This window comes from Augochlora pura, chromosome 9, assembly GCF_028453695.1.
Source record: "Augochlora pura isolate Apur16 chromosome 9, APUR_v2.2.1, whole genome shotgun sequence".
NCBI lineage: Eukaryota > Metazoa > Arthropoda > Insecta > Hymenoptera > Halictidae > Augochlora > Augochlora pura.
In genome coordinates, this window is record NC_135780.1 from 12,055,110 (window position 1) to 12,078,206 (window position 23,097).

The 23,097-nt window shown below is 41.2% G+C and overlaps 4 protein-coding genes across 13 annotated transcripts; 2 read left to right on the forward strand and 2 right to left on the reverse strand.

Moving 5' to 3' along the window:
- Positions 1–56: 56 nt before the first annotated feature.
- Npc1a (Niemann-Pick type C-1a) lies at positions 57–17,268 on the reverse strand. Of its 10 annotated transcripts, none has more exons than XM_078191003.1 (23): positions 17,110–17,268; positions 13,056–13,271; positions 12,927–12,974; positions 12,082–12,583; positions 10,382–10,727; positions 10,013–10,305; positions 9,572–9,764; positions 8,721–8,852; positions 7,768–7,890; positions 7,473–7,690; positions 7,081–7,382; positions 6,807–7,004; positions 6,532–6,733; positions 6,158–6,455; positions 5,948–6,075; positions 5,615–5,872; positions 5,385–5,548; positions 5,192–5,304; positions 4,510–5,096; positions 4,237–4,425; positions 4,042–4,129; positions 3,510–3,601; positions 2,147–2,287 (listed from the first exon to the last, which is right to left on the reverse strand). In XM_078191003.1, exons 4-23 carry the CDS (start codon positions 12,193–12,195, stop codon positions 2,282–2,284), a joined length of 4,044 nt encoding a protein of 1,347 aa, XP_078047129.1. In that variant the 5' UTR covers positions 12,196–12,583; positions 12,927–12,974; positions 13,056–13,271; positions 17,110–17,268; the 3' UTR covers positions 2,147–2,281. The 10 variants fall into 10 exon arrangements, with proteins under 10 accessions (XP_078047124.1, XP_078047127.1, XP_078047122.1 ...); XM_078191002.1 differs by having other exon boundaries at positions 2,149–2,287; positions 3,435–3,601; XM_078190998.1 differs by lacking the exon at positions 3,510–3,601 and having other exon boundaries at positions 57–2,287; positions 12,934–12,974.
- On the forward strand, positions 15,416–17,014 carry LOC144475286 (mitochondrial coenzyme A diphosphatase NUDT8). The gene is made up of 2 exons (XM_078191032.1): positions 15,416–15,902; positions 16,220–17,014. Exons 1-2 carry the CDS (start codon positions 15,858–15,860, stop codon positions 16,925–16,927), a joined length of 753 nt encoding a protein of 250 aa, XP_078047158.1. The 5' UTR covers positions 15,416–15,857; the 3' UTR covers positions 16,928–17,014.
- A 639-nt stretch (positions 17,269–17,907) lies between the features above and the next one.
- On the forward strand, positions 17,908–21,158 carry Swi2 (Protein singed wings 2). Its single transcript, XM_078190260.1, has 10 exons — positions 17,908–18,213; positions 18,777–18,929; positions 19,008–19,170; positions 19,224–19,380; positions 19,447–19,595; positions 19,679–19,867; positions 19,950–20,108; positions 20,365–20,475; positions 20,551–20,640; positions 20,706–21,158. Exons 1-10 carry the CDS (start codon positions 18,185–18,187, stop codon positions 20,889–20,891), a joined length of 1,386 nt encoding a protein of 461 aa, XP_078046386.1. The 5' UTR covers positions 17,908–18,184; the 3' UTR covers positions 20,892–21,158.
- Positions 21,159–21,273: 115 nt separating this feature from the next.
- Positions 21,274–23,047, reverse strand: LOC144475150 (uncharacterized). Its single transcript, XM_078190743.1, has 8 exons — positions 22,846–23,047; positions 22,653–22,738; positions 22,366–22,558; positions 22,202–22,285; positions 21,974–22,054; positions 21,770–21,915; positions 21,536–21,698; positions 21,274–21,461 (listed from the first exon to the last, which is right to left on the reverse strand). The coding sequence occupies exons 1-8, from the start codon at positions 23,045–23,047 to the stop codon at positions 21,274–21,276; spliced, it is 1,143 nt and encodes a 380-aa protein (XP_078046869.1).
- Positions 23,048–23,097: the final 50 nt, after the last annotated feature.

Below are 23,097 nucleotides of genomic sequence, written 5' to 3' on the forward strand. Positions count from 1 at the left end.
AAATAACGATGCGAGGAAAGGGAGAGAGATAGAGAGATAGTTTAAGTATAAGGCAGTTGTGTCGTAAAAACAGAAAAAAAAACGTTTATTCGTAAATTTCACGTGTTTAACACGGATTTGCGTTGCTCGGACACCTCTTTGGTAGTATCGCCGTGCTCTGCTCCCTTGTCTCGAGAATTTAATACTGAGAATTTCTACTCTGATATGCAGTCTACAAGTAAACACAGTTTCGCACATTGCATCGCCGTGACGCGAATCAATCCGAATAAACGCATCCCGTGGGTATGTGTGTTCACGACACATTTATACAATTGTTTGTTTCATGTTCTTACTTTTACTCATTCGCACACATGCGGAAACATACTTGTGTTCTAGGGACCGTTCGAATGATAATGGTGAATCCGCGCTCGTGGCCGCAAAGCGTCGGACAGAGGAACAATCTTCGTTCGATCTCACGCAAATTACTTTTAGTCTAAAAATTACATTTTTTCTTTTCACTCCTGTGGCTTGATTTTGTTTGTTCTATCCGCGGTCAGTATAAAAATCGTTCTTTGTATACAAATGAATTTTAACCACGTGGGGGAAAAACACGGGAGACGCGAGTTTCGAACTCGTCGCCGCCGCTATAACACGCCTAAAAGACAGGACAATGAGGAATACTGATTTCAGAAAATCGATCGTCGCAGACACCGAGCAGAAGCGCCTACGCTTCTTTTACGAGACATTTCACACCGACAAAGCACGCAACGGAACTCTAGAAAAAACAGCTACACGCCTCTAGGTTTAATCACTTTCAGTAATTCGGCTAACTACCTTTCTCCACACCACCGCCCGTTAAACACTCGGACGTTCTTTCTTTTCAACAAACGTACACAGACACCAAGCAACGACTCGCGTCTCTCTCTCCTGTTTTTGCTACAATGTTCTTCCTCTCTCTATCTACACCTTTGCTTAAACACACCCGCGAACAACTGAACATTTGAACACTGGAGAATTCGATAGAACCCCGGATAATTAGAACGCCGTTGCCTATCGGTAACGGAACGTTGATAGAAAACGTGTTTGTCGAAGTCCGGCGTCTCGAAGAACTATGTTTTTTTTTCTTTTCAACGTTATCACATCGCAGAGAAAATAAAACACGTGGCGGATATATTTTTTGTGTTCTTTGCGAGGTCGATTCCGAGCGAGGCAGATCTCTCGAGCAGTTTCCATATGTGTTTTGTTACTTAATCTCGACTAAGGACGGTTAATGCTCGATTGGAACTGTAGCTGGAGATTTCGGAACTTGGTCGCAAAGTCGGAGGACAAACGCTGACAATGATACACTACGAAGATTAGGTTTCTGTTGTATTGTTAGTCGCTCGGACGACGAATGAAAATTACCAAGCGTCACTCGTTCGTGTTAGAGACCGTTTTCAAACTTACACGACGATAAAAGAAAATGCATGCGCGTCGATAAAGCACGACAGAAATGCAAATACATTTTTTCTTGTTTTTTTTTTCCTTTAGCGGGTCACCAAAGCGATACACCACCTCACGAACTCTTCGCAAGACAAATATAAAGACAACAAAAAAGATACCAGAAAAGCGAATCGAATGTTCTTTAAAAGCTAAGAGAAAGAGTTACCCCGAATGAAAAGTTTACACGAATACAAATCATCGGTAAAGTTTCTGAGCTATAAAAGTTAATGCGATAATTAAGAGGCTGTTCTTCCACAAACAATAAATACCCTACATATTTTATGTATATGTATATATATAGATGTGTGTATAGTCGCAATCTTACGGTAATCGTAATAATAATAATATACAAAATTCCTTCTTCCTAGTTACAAGAAAATACCAGACACGAACTTCATAGTTCAGCGTCGATTTCAGTGATTTCTCTGTGTTTCGTTTCTTTCATTCTAAAACGACGTATCGTACATTCCGTTTCTGAATTCACGTACAGAAGAAAAATAAATTTTTCGTCGTCGGCGTTTGGAATTACGGTGCATCGTGTGTATGTATTTTGTTTGTGTATGTGTATGTGCTCGATGAGAATTGATATATTCGTCAGTCTCCCTAAAATAGAAAAGTTCTTATCATTCTGACAGTTAATGTTAAAATGCCACACGATAATCCGCCGCATCTATGTAGTTCACACTGGCGTAGGAAGTGGTTGGGAACTGATTGTTGTCATCTTGGAGTAGAGGAGAGTGAGGCCCGTGTTCTTCACTTCTAAGTTCGTTTCGGGCCCTGCTAGTACAGTAACGGGCCCTGTTGCGCCTCCGGCGCGACATCACGCCTGTAATAACCAGCAATTATCATCTCAACATCTATCAATTAAGCCTTGGTTTGACACTCATTATTGCTATTCTAACTAGGCTGCGGTTTCTTACTCCATCAAGGTTTTTCAATTTCGAAGACTTTCAATTTGAAATCCTTAAATTTAAAAACCTTTAAAGTTTTAAAAACTCTGCAGTTTAGTTGAGAACAATTAAATACATGGTGCAATCTGCAGCTACTGGTGCAATAAAAAGTGAGGCATAATCTACAAGTCGAATAAGTCCATGGATTTAAGTATCATGGATTTACAAATTTTTTATCCGATGAAACTTTTAGACATACTCCACTTGTTGATCAGAGACAGAATATGTTAGCAGTGCAATTAAAATGCTCAGAAGCAAAAAGAAAGAAGGCATATGACTCCTGTTCACCAGTGACTATTCATTTTTCCATATCCCTTCAATGACAGTGCACACACAGATGACAAGTGATCAAATTTAACCCCGCATTCACGTAATTATGTTAGTAAATATATAAAACTTACTAAATTGCGTTTGCGAGGGCCAACTAACCACAAGAGCACACGTTTACAACATACAAAACAAAAAAACACATTTGTACTACTAAGTTGCAACATCTTCAAACAATGGAAAAGAATATTAAAAAAAGTAAAAGAAAATGATTAGAAGATAGAAAAAGAAGCATGTGTTTGTGTAATTGGAGGTCCCCATCCCACACGCATCGACAAATACACACAGATCTTCTTGCAGTGCACGCAAATTTCTAGTTGTCAATAAGTGGTATATGGAGAAGCTAGTGTATAAGAAGCTAGTATTGCAAGGAGAAAGCTGAAGAACCGAATGTTCTTAAATTCAGATACCTTTTCTATAGACGTATGCAAGCGCGATGAAAAGTAAGAGTGATTCCACCGGATGTGCTCAAAGTATTTACAAATAAGTACACGTTCTTCTGAAGGTATTGCCATTCTTTTTCGTGGATCGAATGGCTGACTGGAGTCGAGAAGCGATTTATCGTGGTCAAGCAATATTGTGTGATAGAACATCGAAATGAGGTAAAATACGTTGTCACGAGACACAATTGAAAAAAAGGTAAAAAGAAAAGATGTGGTAAAGAGAGTGTAAGAAAAATTTGGGTATCCTGCGTACCTATCTTTCGTACTCGAGCACTCTGAAGGTGGGTGTGCTTGTAGTGGGTGTGGGAGGAGAATTGAGTTTGCTTACACGATGATTCAAGGAAGTCTCCTGCACGTTGTCCAGATTTCCTTGCATTGCTCTCTTGTGATTTGCTAGCTTCTCTCTGTTCATTGGTGTGCCTGGAACCACCGCGTGCCATGATAGGTTGATCTTACTCGATCAATTTCTTTCTTTCTGAGAGCGAACTACGTTTGTTAAGGCTTGGTCAGTGTTTTACGGGACTGTTTTTGTTTGCGGTAAACTGGCACAGAAGCATGTACAATCACACCTAATGGTGCACGAACAAACTTTCTCACGTATTCGTTGCCCGGTACAATATACAGGGATATGAAAACCAAATTCATTTATTACCGCGACACTGGTGGTCTACGATACTAGAATCATTAAGCGATCTCGAAATTTCCTCTTTCCGAATCATTTCCAAATAAACCCTCGCTTAATGATTCTAGTGTCAATAAATGAATCAAAGTAATTGTTTTGTGTGATATGCGATTGGCATGGAGGTCTACCATTTGCAGGGTGTTCTTTGACAAGCACGATTATGAATATTGTATCTTACCGATATAGCTGAGTAACACTGGCAAGAATATTAAGCCGTGCGCGGCTCCGAACAGTACAATGCCCAGGTACATTCGGAAGTAAAAGACCTAAAAAGAGAATACAATGTAAGTACACAAGACAGTGAAGCTAAATGCAATGCGCTTGCTATTTGTCCCTGCGATACATGAAAAAGTTCGATGGAGTTATAACACACCTTAAAGATCTGACTTTTGGCGAACCCAAGTACCACGATTCCGCCGAACTTGGTGAGTGTGATACCGCTGAAAATGGAGCTTCCCATGTTGGTCAATGCATCAGCTACTCGTTCAACTCTCGTGGTCTTCACAGATACTGAGAACGAGTGCACTAAATGACTGCAAAATTCGACAGCGATTCCTACAGCCTGGTGAAATAATAATAATAATTATTATTATTACAGAAAGATCATTAGAAGATAGAAAAGATATTTAACTATCCATAAATTTACCATAACGAGGTTGACCAAGGACACAGCGTTCAACGTAATGTGCCACCAGTACATTAAACCTCCAATGTTGACAACGATCATCGTGATAGTTATTATAACCACCACGGACGAGAATATATCCAGACCCATCAATAGGAAAGTCACCACAAAAATAGCGAACAGTGATATGCCTATACTGTGCAGCGTGTCCGGCCACATCGTTAAATATTGTTCGTAGAAAACGTAGAACACGCTGTACGGGAAAACTTCGACACCGCCGGTTTCACCGTAGCTGGTTAGGTGGTCGTTGAGCATTGTCGTGATATTCGCAGACACGGCTCTGGCGGCTCTCATTGATTCATAATAATCGGCCGAAGTTTTCAAAATTGTATGGTAAGTCATGAAGTAGGACGCCCCAACTTGCGATAGGCCAGTCTTCGGATTGGTTGTGTAATCCACGCCGTGGCCATAAGCAGCGTGACCTGCTTTCGCACAATTCTCGTCAGGGTTGTCTTGCAAGAAGAAGGACACGTATTTCTCAAATTCCATCGACGTCGGTCGACCGTCCACCGTGTCGATATTGCATGTGGTGCATCGGTTCGAAAACTCTGAAAACGTTACAAGGTGAAATAAATATAGACAGTGTCCTAACAAATTCTCCGAAACTACGGTAAATAATCTCTTAAGAAATCTCTTCCCATACCTGCATGAGGACAGAAAGAGTTATTCCCGACAAAGTATTTACAACAAGAAGGAAACTGTGTCCAGTCTATATAATCATCCAGCCACGATGCCGCCGGTTTCGCTATGTATGTTCTAAAAATATGAAATAATACAATTACATTAACCACTTCTATGGAATCAAAATTATAAAATACTGATGGTTCTTCACTCACCTATTCGACTGATGCGACGCTATAAATAGTTGCGTGGAGACCGAATCACTGTTACAATACTGACCGCCACACACAAGATTCTGATGCCTTGGATCGGAATAATTTAGACCATCTTTTACCACAAAGTACATCGGTGGTCCAATTGATAAATAACTATTTAAAAACTGAAAAGAGATCATAAACAATCAATACTTTCTGTGCTATTCGATATCAGCTATATCGATACATACTTTAAAGTATTTTAGAACGAAGCTATCTTCAGGCATAGATAATTCTTGGTCTAGACCAATTTCGATATGTGGAACAACAGCTATACTCGAACAGAGCCAGCCGAAAAAGACTAGCATGACGACCGCGCGCACCCATTTCTTCAACAATAACGGTACGTAGGCAACTTTGAAGAGCTTGTACAAGATTCCGTTAATTGCTTCATCGCCATTGTCTTTCTTCGAACCGTGTATGAAGCAGCATATATCCAGTCTATTGTTCTATAATACCAATAAAATCTCGATAAAGGAACGGCACCGTGTTACGTCGACAAATTTCTTAAACGTATTACGTACTGCTTGACGAATAGTGTCCAAGGCCAGTAAACTGACGAAGCAAGTTACTTGCAGTAGAAAGTCTACCAATAACGCCATGCCAGCGTAAAGAGCGAAAGCTCTGACAGCAGGCATGTCGGACAAACCGCCTGTAAAAATAATTTTCATTTTTCGAGAACTGTTCTTTCTTTCATTCTTCTCTATATATAAGTATAAAGCTACAATGTATACCTAGGAAGAAACAACAACTCTCAGACACACTGGTGAGTAACATGCTCGGCCCCACTTGGCCGAGAGTACGACCAATGTGCTCTGCTATCGACTCATTTGGTCGACGACCTTCTCTTTGATGTGTCTGGACTAGAATGAAAATGTTGTCCACACCGACAGCAAGGACGAGGAATGGTATGACTTCAATAATAATGAGCGTAGCAGGTATGCCGACGAAGCCAAACAAACCCACGGAACAGACGACAGAAGCCAACACGATCAACACGCCGCCGAGGCCGAGTGTAATTTTAGAGTCAATCTAAAATTAAGGATCAAATGTAAACACTGGGTAGATGAGCTCTGCGCCGGTTGTTTCCGCTTGTCACGACGCTCACCAGAAGTCTACTGCAGCTCTTCATTTGACCCAGCGAAATCGCAATGTACGCAAACATGATAACGTATGACACGAGGATAGTTAAAACGTCGGATTGCGATTCACGATTCAGTTCGTCCTCGATCGATCGTTCCGAAGTGAACGCGATGTCCATGTAATCCGGCTTCTCCGTTGCTGTCCAATTTTTCATGAACTCGATGTAACTGCAATTGCAACAATATTGAAAATGTTTCGCCATGGTTTTTCTTTTTCTCAATTCGCAACTCATCGACTCACCTCTTTTCCCATTCCATAGCAGGAACAAGTTTTGATTTGTCATGATAATTATTTACTAGAAGCGTTAGAATGATAGCTGTCGCCTTCTCGTAAGAGGGATGGTGAAGATCTTCGCCTGGCTTCAAGAAACCTCCCACCGCGATTGCCGGTTCTATAGGGCCACCGTATGGGGCCAAACAGTTGGGATTGAACGGATTTCTACGAGTAAGCAAGCAATAGAATGATGTTCCATAAAATAATAAGACATTTGCATTGCTATCAACGGCCTTCTTACTGTGTGCAAGCTCCGAAATGATCTAGGTAATTCACTGTATAATTGTCCTCGATGGAACTAGCATTGAAAGTCGCCATGCTGTCTTGATAGTATCCCCATATACTTTGAATGACGCATTCTGAGACTGTTGGTGGTCCTGTGAACGGACCTGTTAATGGGGCGAAACAAATATCTGCTAAGGTATAATTGTTTGGAGTAACAATCTGCTTTATCTTTTCCTGCAGTTGATAAATTGTTCTCAAGAAAGTGTCGTTGAACACTGGGCCATATGTTATTGGACCGTTCGTTGTCTCATGAACTATCTGCAGAAATTTAAATAAACATTATGTAATGAGCGCACTTGCCGGTGTAAAGATCAACTCATTCCATAATGAGGGTATAGTTATACTTACATTGGGCAGACCTTTCGATGTGATAATAATCTGTTCGTTCCTATAGAATGGTTCGAAATGTTGATCAAAGTATTCCCTTTCGATTCGCGAGCGAGATTGAGGCGCAGCCCACAATTCAACGGGATCAGTGGTCACGTGAATGTATTTTATACCGTGTCCCATGCCAACAATAAATAAGAAACCAACGAATAGCACGAACCATGGTCGCGAAGCACACGCTGCAAGTAATTGGAGAATGTTTAGTAAAGGAACGCAGTGAAACCATATCGATTACCAGGAAAAGCTGATCCCGTACCTGTACCCCACCAGCAGAAGAACTCTGCCAACAGTTTATCGGTACCTGCGCCTAATCTTTCGATAAAGGTCGACCGTTGTTCGTCGTCGAATCCGCTCGGCAAGTCATCTGCAGATATCACACCTATAAAAGTGTCTGCGTTACGAACAAGGAAGTATATGAACATGACCAGAACGTGCTGCGGTAAATGAGACAAACATTATAGAAAGTGTGCTGTAAACAAATACATTAAGCGTCTACACGGCCACGTTTTACACAAAAGAGTAATTTCAAAGAATCGTCATAATTAATCAAAATAATGAAAGAGAAAGAAAAAGAGAGAGAGAGTGTAAGAGAGAGAAAAAGAATTGCAGTAAAAACGAAAACGAAGCAACAAAAACATTGTCAACGAAATAATTGTTCTCTCTACGGACAGATAACACCTATAAAAACGTACTGATGCGTACATAAGTAATGTACATGATTTACGAAGTACTCATTAAGCTTCACAAGTGTGATTCATAGTAATCACTGTGCTATGCGTGCTTATGTAAGGGAGCACAAACATTAACGGTGCGAAATAGAAACATTGATTAAATACGGAAATGTTAATGACTCGAAAATGTTGTTTGCACGTTCTTAGAATAGATATATTAATCATGATAATGTACTCTTAATATGTTTGACTGTACATCTATTACGAATACGATGACAGTCATTGTTTATAATGTTTACATTATAATTTATCGCACACATAATTCGAAATGCATCGAATCCTGTAAATCTATAATAAGGTTTCCTGGTGAGTATGTGAAGCATACTGTTCATGCTGCATAAAGAAGAAATTCGATACGTGAACCGAATAAGCAAAGCTGATACAACTGATCAAGCATGAGGGAATGCGGCTACGGAAAGAAATAGTTTAGGGGCAAGCAGAAGACCATATATTGAAGATACACTTGGTAGGAACCTACTGGAACGCTTAGATTGTAGTGGGCTGTCTTCCTGGTCTGCGGCGAGAGCAATACGAGCACCATCTCCTGGGTGGTGTAACCCTGCGGCTAGGCGTCTACCCACCTGCCTTCCTACTTCCTCCCCTCGTGTGACTATACATATATATGCACACCATAGATACAACTGATGACAATAGATCAAAGACTTCTTTGTGTATTCAAACGCACGCGGTTATTCAGACAAAAACTGTACACGGTTAATACCCTCCCTGACACACTATGACCATTAAGGATGGGAACGCTTTCTGCACTTATTCATAAATTGTAGACAAATTCGATAAAATTCCATTTGACAAACTACGTACTCAGAAAAGTTTCGAATACAGTCAATCAGAGTTTCATTATACATTGTCCCATCTCCAACGACCACTAATACACAGTCGTTTGCAAGTGGCAGTAATTACGGGCAATTGGATCGGTTAATTTCTCAAAAACGTTCGTCGAACCACGGCGGTGCAGGATTCATAAAGTTAATTCATCAACCACAACCAAACGATAGTATAAAAGGATAACACAACAATCATAAAAAAAAAACCATCCTGTAACCAATGGCAGTAAATCAATGGGCACAGACTCAGTAACTCTGTATTATTAAAACTGTGTCCGATCGAAAATTAGTCACCGATGCGAAATAAAAGAAAAAAAAAATTATGCAAATTCTTGGTTGAATCAAATATGAAATAAAGTTTGAAAGAAAAAGGTGTTGCACACGTGTACGGTATAGTGAAATTTAGTAGTTTCCTTGTACCGGAAAATATGGAAAAATTCATAAGTAGATTTTAAAATGGCGTTTGCGGATTCAAGTTTCTTACCAATCTGTTTTCTATTACTGAAGCACACTATGGAGAGCATGAAGAGGACTGAACCACAGATATAGACAATTATCATTGTCACCGCGTAGCCATCGTAGCCGTACATGGTAAATGGACTTGGCAGAGGAGGCATCGGTGGTGGTACCGGACAACTTTCCTCACAATCCAAGCAACTGCAGGCTGGCTCATTTTTCTAAATTAGAAAAATAAAATCAGACTTTTCTCTGCAAGTTCTACTTTATCGGGACTATTATTACCTGCTCTATTGCATGGTATACTTTGATTTCGTTTCGGACTTAGCAAACTACCAGTTAAACAGTGTAATTACGATCAGTTCGCGCCAACAATTAACGCGTGCATACCGAAAGAAAAAGGTGTTCGACTGACCAATTTAAATAGATTTGTGACTAATTAGCATTCGTATCCCTGTTAAATACTTACGTTCAATGCCTTATTGCATGGTGTAATTTTCGGATCTACAGGCGTAAAAGGACCAACCGGAGTGTCCGTGTTTATATACGTTATTTGGAAGGGAACGTAGTAGTTATGCGCAGCATCGCCCATGTAGAAGAACCATTTCAATGGCGTGCATCTACTAGCACCCCATTCTCCACACATTATATCCATAGCTAAGTTTCCTGAACTGGGTACCGACACTTTACTGCAGGAGTTAAATGTGCCTTCTAGATATTTATTCGTTATGTAAACATCTATCATATTAATATATTCAACATCTAAGGACAAAGGAAAATTTCCTCATTAGCTCTGATATTTGAAGGATGTGTGAAAGCATAAGAAATAGATAATTACCATCTTTTTTTAGAATCTCTGTAACATTAATGAATGTACTCTGAATCGGACTACAAGTGAATTCACAAAAATGCTTTACTAAATTGTCTAAGCAGCTGGGACATCTGCTTATAAAATTGGCTGCTAATTTAATATTAGAATCCATAGTTTGTAGTTGACTGGTATTGCAACAGGTATTGATTCCATTTCCAGAATCTTGGACTAAATGTGGACAATTCTTAGCGAGTAATTTTTGTCCTTCGAAGTCCAATGGTTTGGGTGGTCCAGTATATGGACAATTCTTCATATGCACATCTTTGTAACACTCTCCATACCAAACACAGTGACCCTCACTGGCTGCTGACACCTGTTATTACAAATAAAAAGATTTCACTCAAATTTTTCAATAAAATCGATAAAACATTTTCAATAAAACATTAATTAGTTCATTTTACAGTTTTCTAATCTCTGTGCATTGTGAACGCTGTCCAGCATTCTGAGACAGTACAGATAAAGAATACACCATTCATTATTGTTGACTCATCTAGTATGAGCAGTGGAGACTGATATTAAATGAACTCATTGCTATAAATTAAATTAATCATCTTTGTCTCCTCCAAGGGTAAAAGGCACAACAGGTTCCATCATACTTGACTCATTGACCTTTGAACACATGCATTTGAGCTTCAAATTTAAGGTATTTAAAATTGACAAATACTCTGTTCTCGAACGTGACCAAAAATAAACTTTGACTCATTTTTCGAAAAATTACCTTTCTAAAAATATGATCAGCATGTTTGGTCTCTCAACTATATTTGAGCACTTTCGTGTGTATTCCATAAAATATCAACAGTTCTGTTACTCAGAACGGATTCTAAAATTGTAGCGATAAATCGGCTGGTGTAAGTGAAAACGGATAGTCACCGACGCGAATCCAGGAATTGACGCGGCGACCGCCGAGATACGAACGGAAATTCCAAGGATTCCTTTTCGCGACGGCGATCGACATTATTAAGAAACGCTTATAGTAATCTCTGTTGACCTCGCTCCGGACAAATAGAGCTTAAACCTGTACAACGTCGTGTGGCTTTTAAGACGCGTTACCTATACATCCATACATATTTGTGTTTTCTGTCAAACTTACTGAAGCACCTTATCAATGAATCACGTACACTTTGATGAGTGCGTTTGTAGTGATTTATGCTTTACGTTTTACACGCTAGAGGTTTTATTACTCAAAATAAATGTTTAAAATTTGCCGGGTGTACGTAGTGCTCCCTCATTGACTTTAAGTGTAAATATTCTATCCCTTCGGAACTCCAAAATTACAAATTTTTTTTCGTTTAATAAAATGTATAAAAATGACAAAGTTTGATGTTTACAATTTCTCATGTAGAACGTTTTCCTTTCTACCCACGAAGGGAAAATTGGGTTACGAAAGAAGCTAAGTAGAAGACGCGTCGCTTGGTATAAAGCGAAGCTGTAATTAAATTGAATAGAGTTCTTCGGTTCGAAGCGGCGACAGTGAGACGCGTCAACGGTGATAGGCTTTCACGAGGATCGGCCGAGGTGACGTCACGAATGCAAGACGTTTCACGATGCCAGAGGGTGTGGTGTGTGCATCTGTGTGTATTCGGGGATTGTCGCGATCGAATACGACAAACGATATCACGGGAACGGCAACAAAAAAAATCTCCATGACACATGAAGGGATTACTTACGGTCGTGATCAGCCAACAAACACTCAGAGCTAACAGCATTGTGTTCACACGCGACATTCTGGCTTCTGTCAAAGTCCGACTATGACCTCGAGGCGACACATCTAACCAACGCATAGCGCGTTACAACGACGCTGACCAGTGACCAGCGGGGCAGGTTGGCGTTCGACGTTTCCTTTCCTTTTTTCCAGGTCGGATCCAATGTTATGACGAACGATTCTTGATATTGCTCATTGCATACACACGTGAGCAATATATTCTCCTGTACTTTGCTCCTCGATCGTCAATCAACAACGCGTAAAAGCGACGAACGAGCGTGGTTCACCTTGCGCCCAACACTCCGTACTGCGAGCGACGCGCACATCTATCTTTTCGTCGCGAAGCGTCGAATATGATTCAGTGTTGTTCGGCCGTTCTCGGCTCCCTTCGGCTCTCCTCGGATTTTCTCGGTTTCCCTCGCCTATGACTCGGTCTTCATGGGCTACAAGCGATTTTCACCGGGAACCTGAAACTCAAGGGACCCCGGTACATTGCGATTTATCGTACGAGTCATTACGTTGAATCTTAACAGCTTTACAAGACACGATAAAGTCGTGCATTTGTTTTACACGTGTACGTAATGATCGTAAAAGTAAACCTGACAATTGAACGAATCACAACGGGCTTTTCTTCGCTGCGTTTTGCACAATTGCCCTGGTTCAACCCGTTATTAAGCAAGATTTTATATGGTTACGCATGACAATCCTAATTAACAATAGTATTTTTCATTCGGTTATGTGAGCTCGATGAATGCAGATCCCATTCTGAACTAGCACCGGATTCATATTATGAATAGTCTTTGTATATACCGTTTACCGTTCGCTGTAAAATTCACTGTTTCCGTGGAATCTTCGATTCTGTTGATCATTAAGTTAGTTATTTAATCGCCAATTATTATAAAAATCTTTTCAATGTTTAAATTAATAATTTAAACAAACCTTTCTTGTATAAACACTTAACTATACTTGTGTTCTCTTCTACTAGTCAAATATTCAATCCCTAATCGATTACACCGATCTAATATTATCATTCGCTTTTAACGTGTCTAAGGAAGTTCCATAATTCGTCGTAAAATGCATCGGTCTGCATTGGTCCCTTTGTTCTCAGATTCCAGAAGATCTGAAACTTCTACCTCGAATTATCATGCGAATGATCTGAAACAGAACAACGGAACGCAAACGGGTGTGATTTAAAATTCAGATAGAAAAGGAATACATAGTACTGCCAGAGTACTACGCGCTATTGTTCAAAACGAAGTTAACCTCTTCGAGGAAACTGAACACGTGCAAGGTGTAATCCCTAAGAATCGCCACCGTTTATATCTTTCTTCTCAACTCTATAACAAGATTACTCACGATTACAATCGTGTTCTGACCATTCCTAGAAATTTTAACTTGGAGACATTCGCGATCATAATCAATATTTCCGTTTAGACAAGATACGTAACTGTAATCGGATTGCGAGAAATTAAACGATAATGGAGGATCTTAATCGTTCGATTTATCGATGAGTGTTTGTCACACCACGTTGCACGGACATGTAACTTACATGATGTAAGTGACATATTTCGAATAGCTGTTTTTTGGCTTATCTCGGGTAAGCTGACTCATTTCGTTAATGTGTATTCAAAAGAGTATCAGGTGAACCTAAATATGACTTATCTCAACCACATAATGCGAACAAATATTACGGCACGATAACCATGACTATTGTTTCCTCTCCATCTGTCGGCCAGTCGAGATTGTCGAGAGAGCTCGCAGGTGCGTTCGATAAAATAGTCGTAATCGATATCGACACGTAGGACCAACGTTAACGGCCGCCTCTAATTGCAATAATTGTAGCTCTTACGTAACGTGGCGCTATTTCCATACCGCCCCGGATTTCACAATCGAATATGACTCTAGATTTCTTTTTCTTCCGGACGTATCGGTTTACGATGCGACGCGGCCGGGCCCGATGATTACAAAATTCAAACGAATTCGAATGTATTCCAGCCTTGGAGACAAAAAGATTTTCCAATCTTACGAATCGATCTATGCGTTACGACAGACAGACAGAAGTTTTAAACCTCGAGCATAACGTTTCCGAATGTAAAATGTTTATTTCCATGTCATCGTCGGACTGCAGACCGATCAGCGGCAACCCGAGAAGCCATTCTTCGTCTATTTTTACTGCATCATTTATCTCCCATTATTTATCGTTTGACCATTGAAAATCATAGACTTCGAGCGACCTTGCACAACGGTCAATGAGCTCGAACAAAGATAACCAATCTTAATTGTCGACGCGTTATTAGATTGCGCATTTGTTGCACGTGTTATCTGTTCATCTTAACCTGGCGATTGCGGTATGTTTTGATCGCGAATGCTCTTACATATTAAATAATTACATTGAATAAAATTTTATTTTCCACTAAATAATAAAAAGTAGAAGAGCACAGTGAATTGTACGAACACGACAAAGCTCCGCACTATCGTTTGCGTCTACGAGCATGACCAGCCGCAAAAAAGATAAAAAAACGTCCTGTTTTCATGAATTCGGTAGCTGCACAAATTTTTATCTGCTGTGACGCAATTGCTACCCTAGACATTGAAATCGTTTAGAGCCTTGGGAATGATCTTCGCAAGAACGAGTAATAAGGAAACCAACATTACCGCAGAAGAACAGGCATGTCGGAGTCTGTATGGAAATCGAGAAACAGGGAAATTAATCGAGATTGATGAGAAGTCTGATTTGATCATGCACACCAGTAAACTAGGTCACGGTCACGAACCAGATTATACAGGGTGTTCGGTTTAGTAATCGCGGAGACGTCACAATTTTTTGCGAGATAAGGAGATGATGCGGCAGTAAGAAAGATAAAATAAACATGACTCAACGCGAGCGATTCAGGAGTTTATCGTTTATGCGTTTCTCATAAATAGTTGCATAAAAAAGGTCCTAGAATATATAACAGAATACACCTACGGTATGTGAAAAATGAAAGCAGGTAAATTTTCATCCAACGTTTCGCGTTACGTACGCATTGTATTATTGGTAGATCGAATGATAAAAAAATATTCGGCGAATACTGGAAATCTGCAGAAAATCGAGGTGGTCGTGCGCCATTGATTTACGCAACGGAAAACAACGGTAATTTGGCAGCGTTCAAATAAACGTTAATTTGGTCAATAAGCAGGTGGTGCGCGTTCTGTTCGTCCGTGTCCAGCTTCACGTAACTTGTCACGGGATCCGTGAAAGGTGCTACTTAACCTCTTCCTGTTTTGTTTTCAAGTTTTCGCGCGAGCCAAGCAAAAGAATGATCCGCGTAATCAGCGTTAATAATTTTATTATCCGAGTGTGTACGGAACGTGATTCGTTGAACGCGTCTTAATTAACCATCGCAGAAATCACGCTTCTTAATTGCCAGTTCCCTTTCGGTCGGTAATTACCGCGTGCAAGATATTTCTTGTTTGTTTCGCGGAACGAAGATCGAGAAAGTACAGTCGCGTATAGGTGGACGAGCGCAATTAATAACCAATCTCTTCACGAAGGATGAATCGTTCGAAGCTGATCGAGCCGACATCTGGCAGTGGCTCGTGGAACTGTCACGAAGGTAAACATAGTGTCGGAGATTTTCGATAAATCTAGTGACGAAGGATACCGAGAAGCGCCAATAGCGGGAAGGTTCGCTCGTATAAATTTTCATCGGTCACCTTGTGCTTAGGACAAACGTTTCCTGCGGAGAACTAGTCGCATCGATGAAACTGTATTCCTTGCCTTTACGCTGCCTACAGCGAGGTTTCGTAAGTAGCTTTCTTCTCTCGCGAAAGACGTCACCCGTCACCACAGCTGTTGAGTTGCGTTCCCTGCGCACACCAGGCGGCGACACTTTACCGGAAATCCGTTAACAGATATTTTTCAAACGATGCCGGCTAACCAAAATCTCGGGGAGCTTTTAACTTTCGTAACGGCATTGAACGAACGAAACGGAAGCGGCATTTCGCTCACGGTTATGTTGTATCGGTCATTGTTCAATTGGGAGTTTCGCAGCCGCTCGACCCAATTATTTTGCAGCTGTCATTGTAGCATCACGACTAAACAACTTTTCTTTGCGGTGAAGCCGGTAGAGTTGCAACGGGGCCTAGACGCGACTACACTGAAGTACCTGAAACCGGAAGTCGTCCTTAGCGAGCAAAGTCGAAAATCATTCATCGAGAAGTTCCGTGATCGTAAGACCGCGAAGCAGTCGGAAGAGAAAGTAAACCGGGCCGCTGTCCTAGTGCCATTATGCAAACACGAGGGCGAGTTGGGATTCCTCTACACTCTGAGGTCCACAAAACTGACCTCGAATCGAGGCCAGGTCTCGTTCCCCGGCGGCATGTACGACGATAGCGACGCTAATCTTCAAGAGACCGCGTTGCGTGAGACTTGGGAGGAGCTCAATATTCCCAGAGAGAAGATCGACGTCTGGACTTCCGGTAACATGATCAACAAGAAGAACCTTCACGTGATGCCTGTGTTCGGGTATATCGGCGAGGTCGATCCGAAAAGCCTTCAGATCAATACCAACGAGGTGGAGGAAGCCTTCTTTCTTAGTTTAAGAAACCTATGCGACCTGTCCCTCTGCCGATACACCCAATTTCGAGAGAAATACTGTATGCCAGTTTATTTGGGCGGGAAACACCGCGTCTGGGGTTTCACCGCTATAGTAACACACATGGTTTTAAACGACCTTGTACCTGATGCTTATAAACACAAACTCGTGTTCGTACAACCCGTTATGCCGAAGATCAAAAACAAGATCAAAGAAAATGTTCGTCCGTCGTGAAATTCTTTACCGAACCATTGTACTTTAATATCCTCGACTGCCCTGCTACTATGACTATTGTAATTGATTGTATAAAGACTTGATGAAATTGTTGTTATCGTTCTGTTTCTTTAAAACGTTTACGCTCTGCTACCTTGGATAACTTGTTTTAAGACAACGAAAGTAAAAAGCAAGAATAATACCTCGTATCCATGAAAATTTCAAAACACCGTACAAATAGCTCTTCGGGGAATCGGTTTTGTAACTTCCAATTATTTCGCACTGTATTTGCGGAAAGGAACTGCGGCAGGAAACACTTTCACAACTGTTCACAACAACTGCGTTCTATTGTACCTGAGACCAGGTGTAGGAGTAGACTTGCCGCCCGATATATTTTTCTGTCTCTCGAAAGTGGAACTCTAGAGCGCCATTACCGTTTCTGTGTCGCACACGTCGTTATCGATATTTCAGAAATTTCAGCGTTTTAGCAAGTTCCGAGTACTTCAATGGGATGGCACCACTTTCAGAAATGGCGCCACTTTTAATTTCTTGAAGCATGTACTCCCCTCGTCAAGAATCGTATGGTGTTCTATAAATCAACTCTTCCCATATATACAGGAGAATCTCCCGAATATTTTTGTACTATGAAATCACTTTTGGTTGATCAATTTCATATTATTTTTCATACAAGGGATGCTTATGACTAATTAAATAACTCATGAATCCATGGTTGAAATTTAACATTCTTGATCTCAAGCTGTTCATAATAGTCACACCACGACTTCTCATAATTACATCTATCATTCGCTAAAAAAACAGTCCATTTAATGTTGAATAACTACATATAGAAATAATAACATTTGGTATAATAATTGGCATCGAATTGCCGCTTTCCTCGTCGAGTACCTGAAAGAAAACACGTGATTATCGCCACCCGCATTAATGCACTATGTAAATCGAATTTCTGCGTCTGCGCTCGCAATCTGCAATATGTTCCTTTTCAGTTAAACCCCGAGTGTCGTCTAAGTCGATCATCCGTCGAGAGAGACGAGGACCAGCTTCGATTTTCTTATTAGCATCGCCAGTTATCAGTTGACACTTGTGCAACGTGGGATTATGACGATCCTCTTCCTGCTGGGCTGCCGGACCGATCGTAGCCGAACAATTAAAAAATCGATGGCGAATTCGCGCGTCTTCTGACTTTTAAATTAAGTTCAACTAGTCTATTGAGTTTTCAATCGGTTCAGAGATTGTTGCGCAGCCGGGGGATCCCGCAAGATGTGGTTGTTGTTTCGTTTCGTCCTTTTGTAAGTAATTCTTCCTAGCCGCTTTAAAGGGCAGTCTTTCGATTGTATTATTCAAACTACAAATTTCCCGAAAAATTCTTTTTTCTACCCGCATCGCGCGAGGTGGCTTCTGCGAAGATAAGGCCTGTGTTTGCGCGAAATTCAGAATCAGTCGGGTAAATAGTAGTTAGAGGTGGTCTCCGAGCACGGAGGAAAAGCGGTACTACGTTTTGTCTTCGGAATGACGTCGCTCTTACATCTGCTGCGACAGTTTTTTGGCTGGACAGAATAATAAAAAAAATGTTGAACAACGAAGTTTAGATAAGCAATAAAATAGTTACTATTCTCTTAGACGGTAAAACTATATCGCGCAAGGAATTGCAAATGCTTCCGTGTTTGCGGAGGAATTAAGTCCCGAAAGATTAGATAGTACCTCGGTAATATTTTGATGGTGCATTTCGAAGCTGAAGCTGGCCGTCGAGAATAGAGTGTTAGCTTCCGGAATGTCCATAAATGTCGTAAATGGTCAGGTATCCGCAGACTGAAAAAAAGAACAGTTATCATTAACGGGTTCTACCAAACAGGACAATCTTTTGGCTGGCAAATTTGTGCGTCTTGTCGGCAAACGAAGAACATTGCAATGTGCAAACGAACGGGACCACCGAGAAGTGTGTGTTCAAGGAACACGATGGCCGGCTCGTTTGCTTCTACGGTCTGGACAACGAATGGAAATCTGGGTGATTATCGCGAGTCCGCATATTAACAAGTAGTCATAATAATATATGTTCGTTGTGTACTTAAACGTTGATCTCTAGGAGCGAAAACGTAAGGACTTTGATCCTCTGCCATTGGTCCCTGGAGACGTTCGATCCAATGTCCTCGCTGCATGGATTCCCTTCCTTAAAAAGATTCATAATAATGAATGGCAGCTTGAGCACTCTGTCCTCTGCATTTCCATCAGAGACTCGGCTGTTAGAGGTACGTTGGTCTCGGTTGCTTTGCCGATACTTTCAATCTTTGTTGATTCGCAGACCATCAAAGTGACTGGGACCAAGCTAAAGAAACTACCGGTTCACGCGTTCGCCAATTTAGAGAACCTGAAGCAACTCGACCTGAGAAACAACAGTATCCAAGATGCAAATGTTGCGGGACTTGAGCTTCCCTCGTTACGTCATGTTTATTTGTCAGGTAATACAAGATGCTTGTTCCCAAGCTATGCGAAATATTGTTAAAACGTTAATTCGTCCGATGAAGGGAATCTTCTGAACTGTGCCGAAAGCACGAAGTGGATACTTGACGAGGGGAAGGATTCCCTAGGTCAGAAAATCGCCGACAAAAAGAGTCTCCGGTGCGCTGCCCCCTTCGAAGACAGACCGCTTGTCCAAGTCGTGGAAATAATCGAAGTCAGCTTCGTGTTTCATTTCATTAATTTATTCTTTCGACTTGGGTCGTAAACGTTGTGTACCTGGGTGATTTACCGTTCCAGACGCTTGCGGAAGAGTGCAAGAAAACGGTGTGCGAGTGCGAGCTGGTGTACGTCGTCGACGAAGGTAGGAAGCACATCCAGACGCAATTGATGGCTTTCGTTTCGGTGAACTGTAGTAATCGTGGATTGACCGAGATGCCCGATTTCTTGCCGGTGAACACGACTACCCTCCGTTTGATTGGAAATAAGGTTTACGCGCGACAAATCTGATTCAGTACTACGACAGTCTGTATGACTTCGAACAATACATATGATACAGATTTTCTCGCAGATACATGATCTGAGGCCGCTCACGACCAATCCCGTGTACAAAGGAGTAATAGATCTTTATCTGGACGATAACCAAGTTGAGAGCATCGTTCAGTTGGAGGGATCGCGTTGGATAGATCGTTTCCGGTTACTCAGTCTTCGTAGCAACAGGTTGACCGATGTTCGTAATCCTCTTTTCCGTCTTACTAAAACAGAATAGTAAATCGATAGTTTTATCTCAGAGCATCCAAGTTCTAGCTCGGCCTAACTCAGACGCTTCCCAAATCTAACGTAGATCTGTGTTTATATCTCTTCGCTGTGATAGAATCATCGGCAAACATTGGTCTGCTGAAGTAGAGGATTTACAATGAGAGTAGTTCGCGTGGTAACTAAAGTTTATGGCGCCTAAGCTATGATTGTCGCTGCTACTGTTTCAGTTGCCTACATACGCTCTGGCAAACGCGTTGCAACAGAATAGAAACGCTGTGTGCCTGAATCTTGGACATAATCCGTGGCGCTGCGATTGCCATTTCACGCCCGGTTTCCAGGTAATCTTCCAAACGATCTACTAACTTAATCTATCTAGTCGATGAATAACGCTGATAGTGTCGATTGACTTCCAGGACCTATTGGTCAAATACATGAATCTTGTGAAGGATATCAACGACGTTAGGTGCTCGTTAACGGACGAAGACGACAATCGTGGTAAAATTGTAAGCAACCAGTTTGTTATTTCCATGTGCAGGTTGAACAGGCTTGATATTCTACTTTGTTGAAGATACGAGACTTAACGCGCACGGAGATCTGTTTGCCACCGGATGGAGATCCTTTAATACATCCTCTGGATATTCTAAATATTATATTGGCGCTCCTGATACTCCTTATCATTGGAAAAGTGCTATACGACTACTGGTCGTTCAGGAAAACTGGAAAACTACCTTGGATCGTCACGAAGATACCGTAGGAAAGCTATCGCTCGTAATGGGATAGTAGAGACTGGGTTGTTACCTTCGATGTCGACCTTTGATCTTGATCTTGACAATAAAGACGGTACACTTCGTTAGCAGCTATCTTTTTCGCGACGCATTCCCTTACACCGCGGCCTAAATTGAGAGACCAGAATAAGAACTTTGATGAAGAATTATTCCAGTGACTATCGACAAATACCTTCGGCAGTGTAACCCAACGCGGAACAGGTTGCAATATGAGTGACACCTTTAAAGGTTTTTTGTTTTTCCACGTTGTATATCGGCACGTGTTGCCTCTTGTCGAGACAGAGCTGGTAGAGTTGTCTCTGAGCTGTCGTTCGTGGGCTCTCCATCCGAAGATTCATTATTTCCCGCATTCTATACAATCAACGATTTTATTGTTGACAAAAAACATTGCATCACAGGTCGGGAAACGTACTCTTCCTCCGAGAAGTATGCGAGCGTGCCAGGTTTCTCGTCGTCCATCTGCCGGTTTGCAATCATTTCTAATATCTTCGTGGCTAGGCTGTTTTTCGCGGACTCCTCGCAATCGCTTCGGATAGATGCTGTAACGGTGAAACGTGAATTTTTTCCGGACACTAATTCGACAATTAGAAAAATACAAGATTTGAAAATTTACTGCTATATCCACAGAAACTACCGCGCATGACAAAGAACTTATCACGCATAGGTCCATCAATTTCATACGTGATCGTAGTCTTGCAGCGTTTCGCGTAATCCTCGAGGATTGAAAACGGAGTTCTTCGAGTCGCATTCTTCGACGAACCTTCGTCGTCTATGTCCTGAGATCAATTTATAATAATTGCCTAATAGCGTACACAAGAATTAAATCGTCGATTCGAGGGCAATTCACCTTAAACGAGCTAGTCGCGCTATCATTGTTAACTTCAACCAATTCTTGGCTAGCAATAGTTTGTTCCGAATCTACCTGGATGGTGGAATCATCAACGTCCGTGTTCTTTTCTTGTTGATGAAGGATGACGCAGGTCTTATCGTGCTCTAAAAATATTTCGAATTAGATGACAATAAAATAAAGCGGTTTAAAAAAAAGATATACCATTTGTATTGCTTCTGTCTTGCCTATGCTCTTTGCTTTTGGATGATTGCTTGCGCTGATCGATTTCATCTTTGTAAACTGCTAAAAATTACGATAATAATCCTATTATTGGATATAAACAAATCTTAACCTTGACATAACCTTAAGTAGCTAAACCAAAAATTTGCAATTGCGTGTACCGAAATTTTCGAAAGTAACATACTTAACACGAAACATTGTTATCATTACCACCCCTCGATCTCCTCATGGTGTCATCCACGGCTTTCTCCCATCCCTCTAAACTCATTGATTCCTTCATCCTTTGTTCAGCGTCTGCGAGATCGTAATTTCAAAATCATTCTGAAGAATAACCAACGTGATCGATGAATGCAACAAAGGTATATTGTTCTTACGGAAATTGGTCTTGTCAGGAGCCAACCATTGCTCCATCGAAGAATGTTTCTTCGTAAAAGAATCACTCGACGGGACATCCGCTTTCCCATCTCTCGAGACAGAATTGCCACTTTGATTGTTCGAATCAATGTCAGCGTCGTAGATGGTGGCCTCGGAGTACTGTACGACGTTTTTGCTATCGCTCTCTGTATTCTTTAATGAGCCGTCTTTTCAATCATTTGCAAAATCAACGTACGTCTGTGATCCGATTTGGTAAACGCATCAGAGAACATTTGATGTTACTTACGTCGTTGTCAGTGTACGAAGATGCATTCGGCGACGTTAATGTGCTCGATTCTTCAGAGTCAAGGGTGTAAAAGGATGTAGAATTCTCTGACAGAACAGATTAGCGTGGGATATAGGTTTCATAAAAGATTCGACGAAGATTCAGTAGCAAGATCCTCTTATTGATATTGTTCGATTGCTAAAGGAGGACCTACCAATGTCGTGGTGACAGGGTGCTCGCAACTGCTGAAGAAGATCTTCAGCCCGATCGACTAATGCTTCCATTTCGCATAAGAGAGGTGCAGCGTTTGGAAATCTCTCGCATATCATGTTCCATATGTACTCTGCATCCTCGGTACCTTGCAACGACTTCGGCGGATCATGTTTTTGACACGCAGAATCCCGATGTTGCGACATTCAACCAACATGTAGTATGAAACCTGGCCTTTTCGAAAGAGATCACAAAA

What these genes read in the sequence shown, in the direction of transcription:
- Npc1a (XM_078190998.1), bottom strand. Translation starts at nt 12,195, where the DNA reads ATGCGTTGGTTAGATGTGTCGCCTCGAGGTCATAGTCGGACTTTGACA. An exon ending in AGAGATTCTAAAAAAAGATG is followed by an intron (nt 10,306 to 10,381) that starts GTAATTATCTAT and finishes CTTTGTCCTTAG; the next exon opens with ATGTTGAATATATTAATATG. An exon ending in CAGTAATAGAAAACAGATTG is followed by an intron (nt 8,853 to 9,571) that starts GTAAGAAACTTG and finishes ATATATGTATAG; the next exon opens with TCACACGAGGGGAGGAAGTA.
- LOC144475286 (XM_078191032.1), top strand. Translation starts at nt 15,858, where the DNA reads ATGAAACTGTATTCCTTGCCTTTACGCTGCCTACAGCGAGGTTTC. An exon ending in GCTGCCTACAGCGAGGTTTC is followed by an intron (nt 15,903 to 16,219) that starts GTAAGTAGCTTT and finishes TTTGCGGTGAAG; the next exon opens with CCGGTAGAGTTGCAACGGGG.
- Swi2 (XM_078190260.1), top strand. Translation starts at nt 18,185, where the DNA reads ATGTGGTTGTTGTTTCGTTTCGTCCTTTT. An exon ending in GTAGCAACAGGTTGACCGAT is followed by an intron (nt 20,109 to 20,364) that starts GTTCGTAATCCT and finishes CTACTGTTTCAG; the next exon opens with TTGCCTACATACGCTCTGGC. An exon ending in ATTTCACGCCCGGTTTCCAG is followed by an intron (nt 20,476 to 20,550) that starts GTAATCTTCCAA and finishes ATTGACTTCCAG; the next exon opens with GACCTATTGGTCAAATACAT.
- LOC144475150 (XM_078190743.1), bottom strand. Translation starts at nt 23,047, where the DNA reads ATGTCGCAACATCGGGATTCTGCGTGTCAAAAACATGATCCGCCGAAG. An exon ending in TCCTGACAAGACCAATTTCC is followed by an intron (nt 22,286 to 22,365) that starts GTAAGAACAATA and finishes ACGATCTCGCAG; the next exon opens with ACGCTGAACAAAGGATGAAG. An exon ending in GCGCGACTAGCTCGTTTAAG is followed by an intron (nt 21,699 to 21,769) that starts GTGAATTGCCCT and finishes AATTGATCTCAG; the next exon opens with GACATAGACGACGAAGGTTC.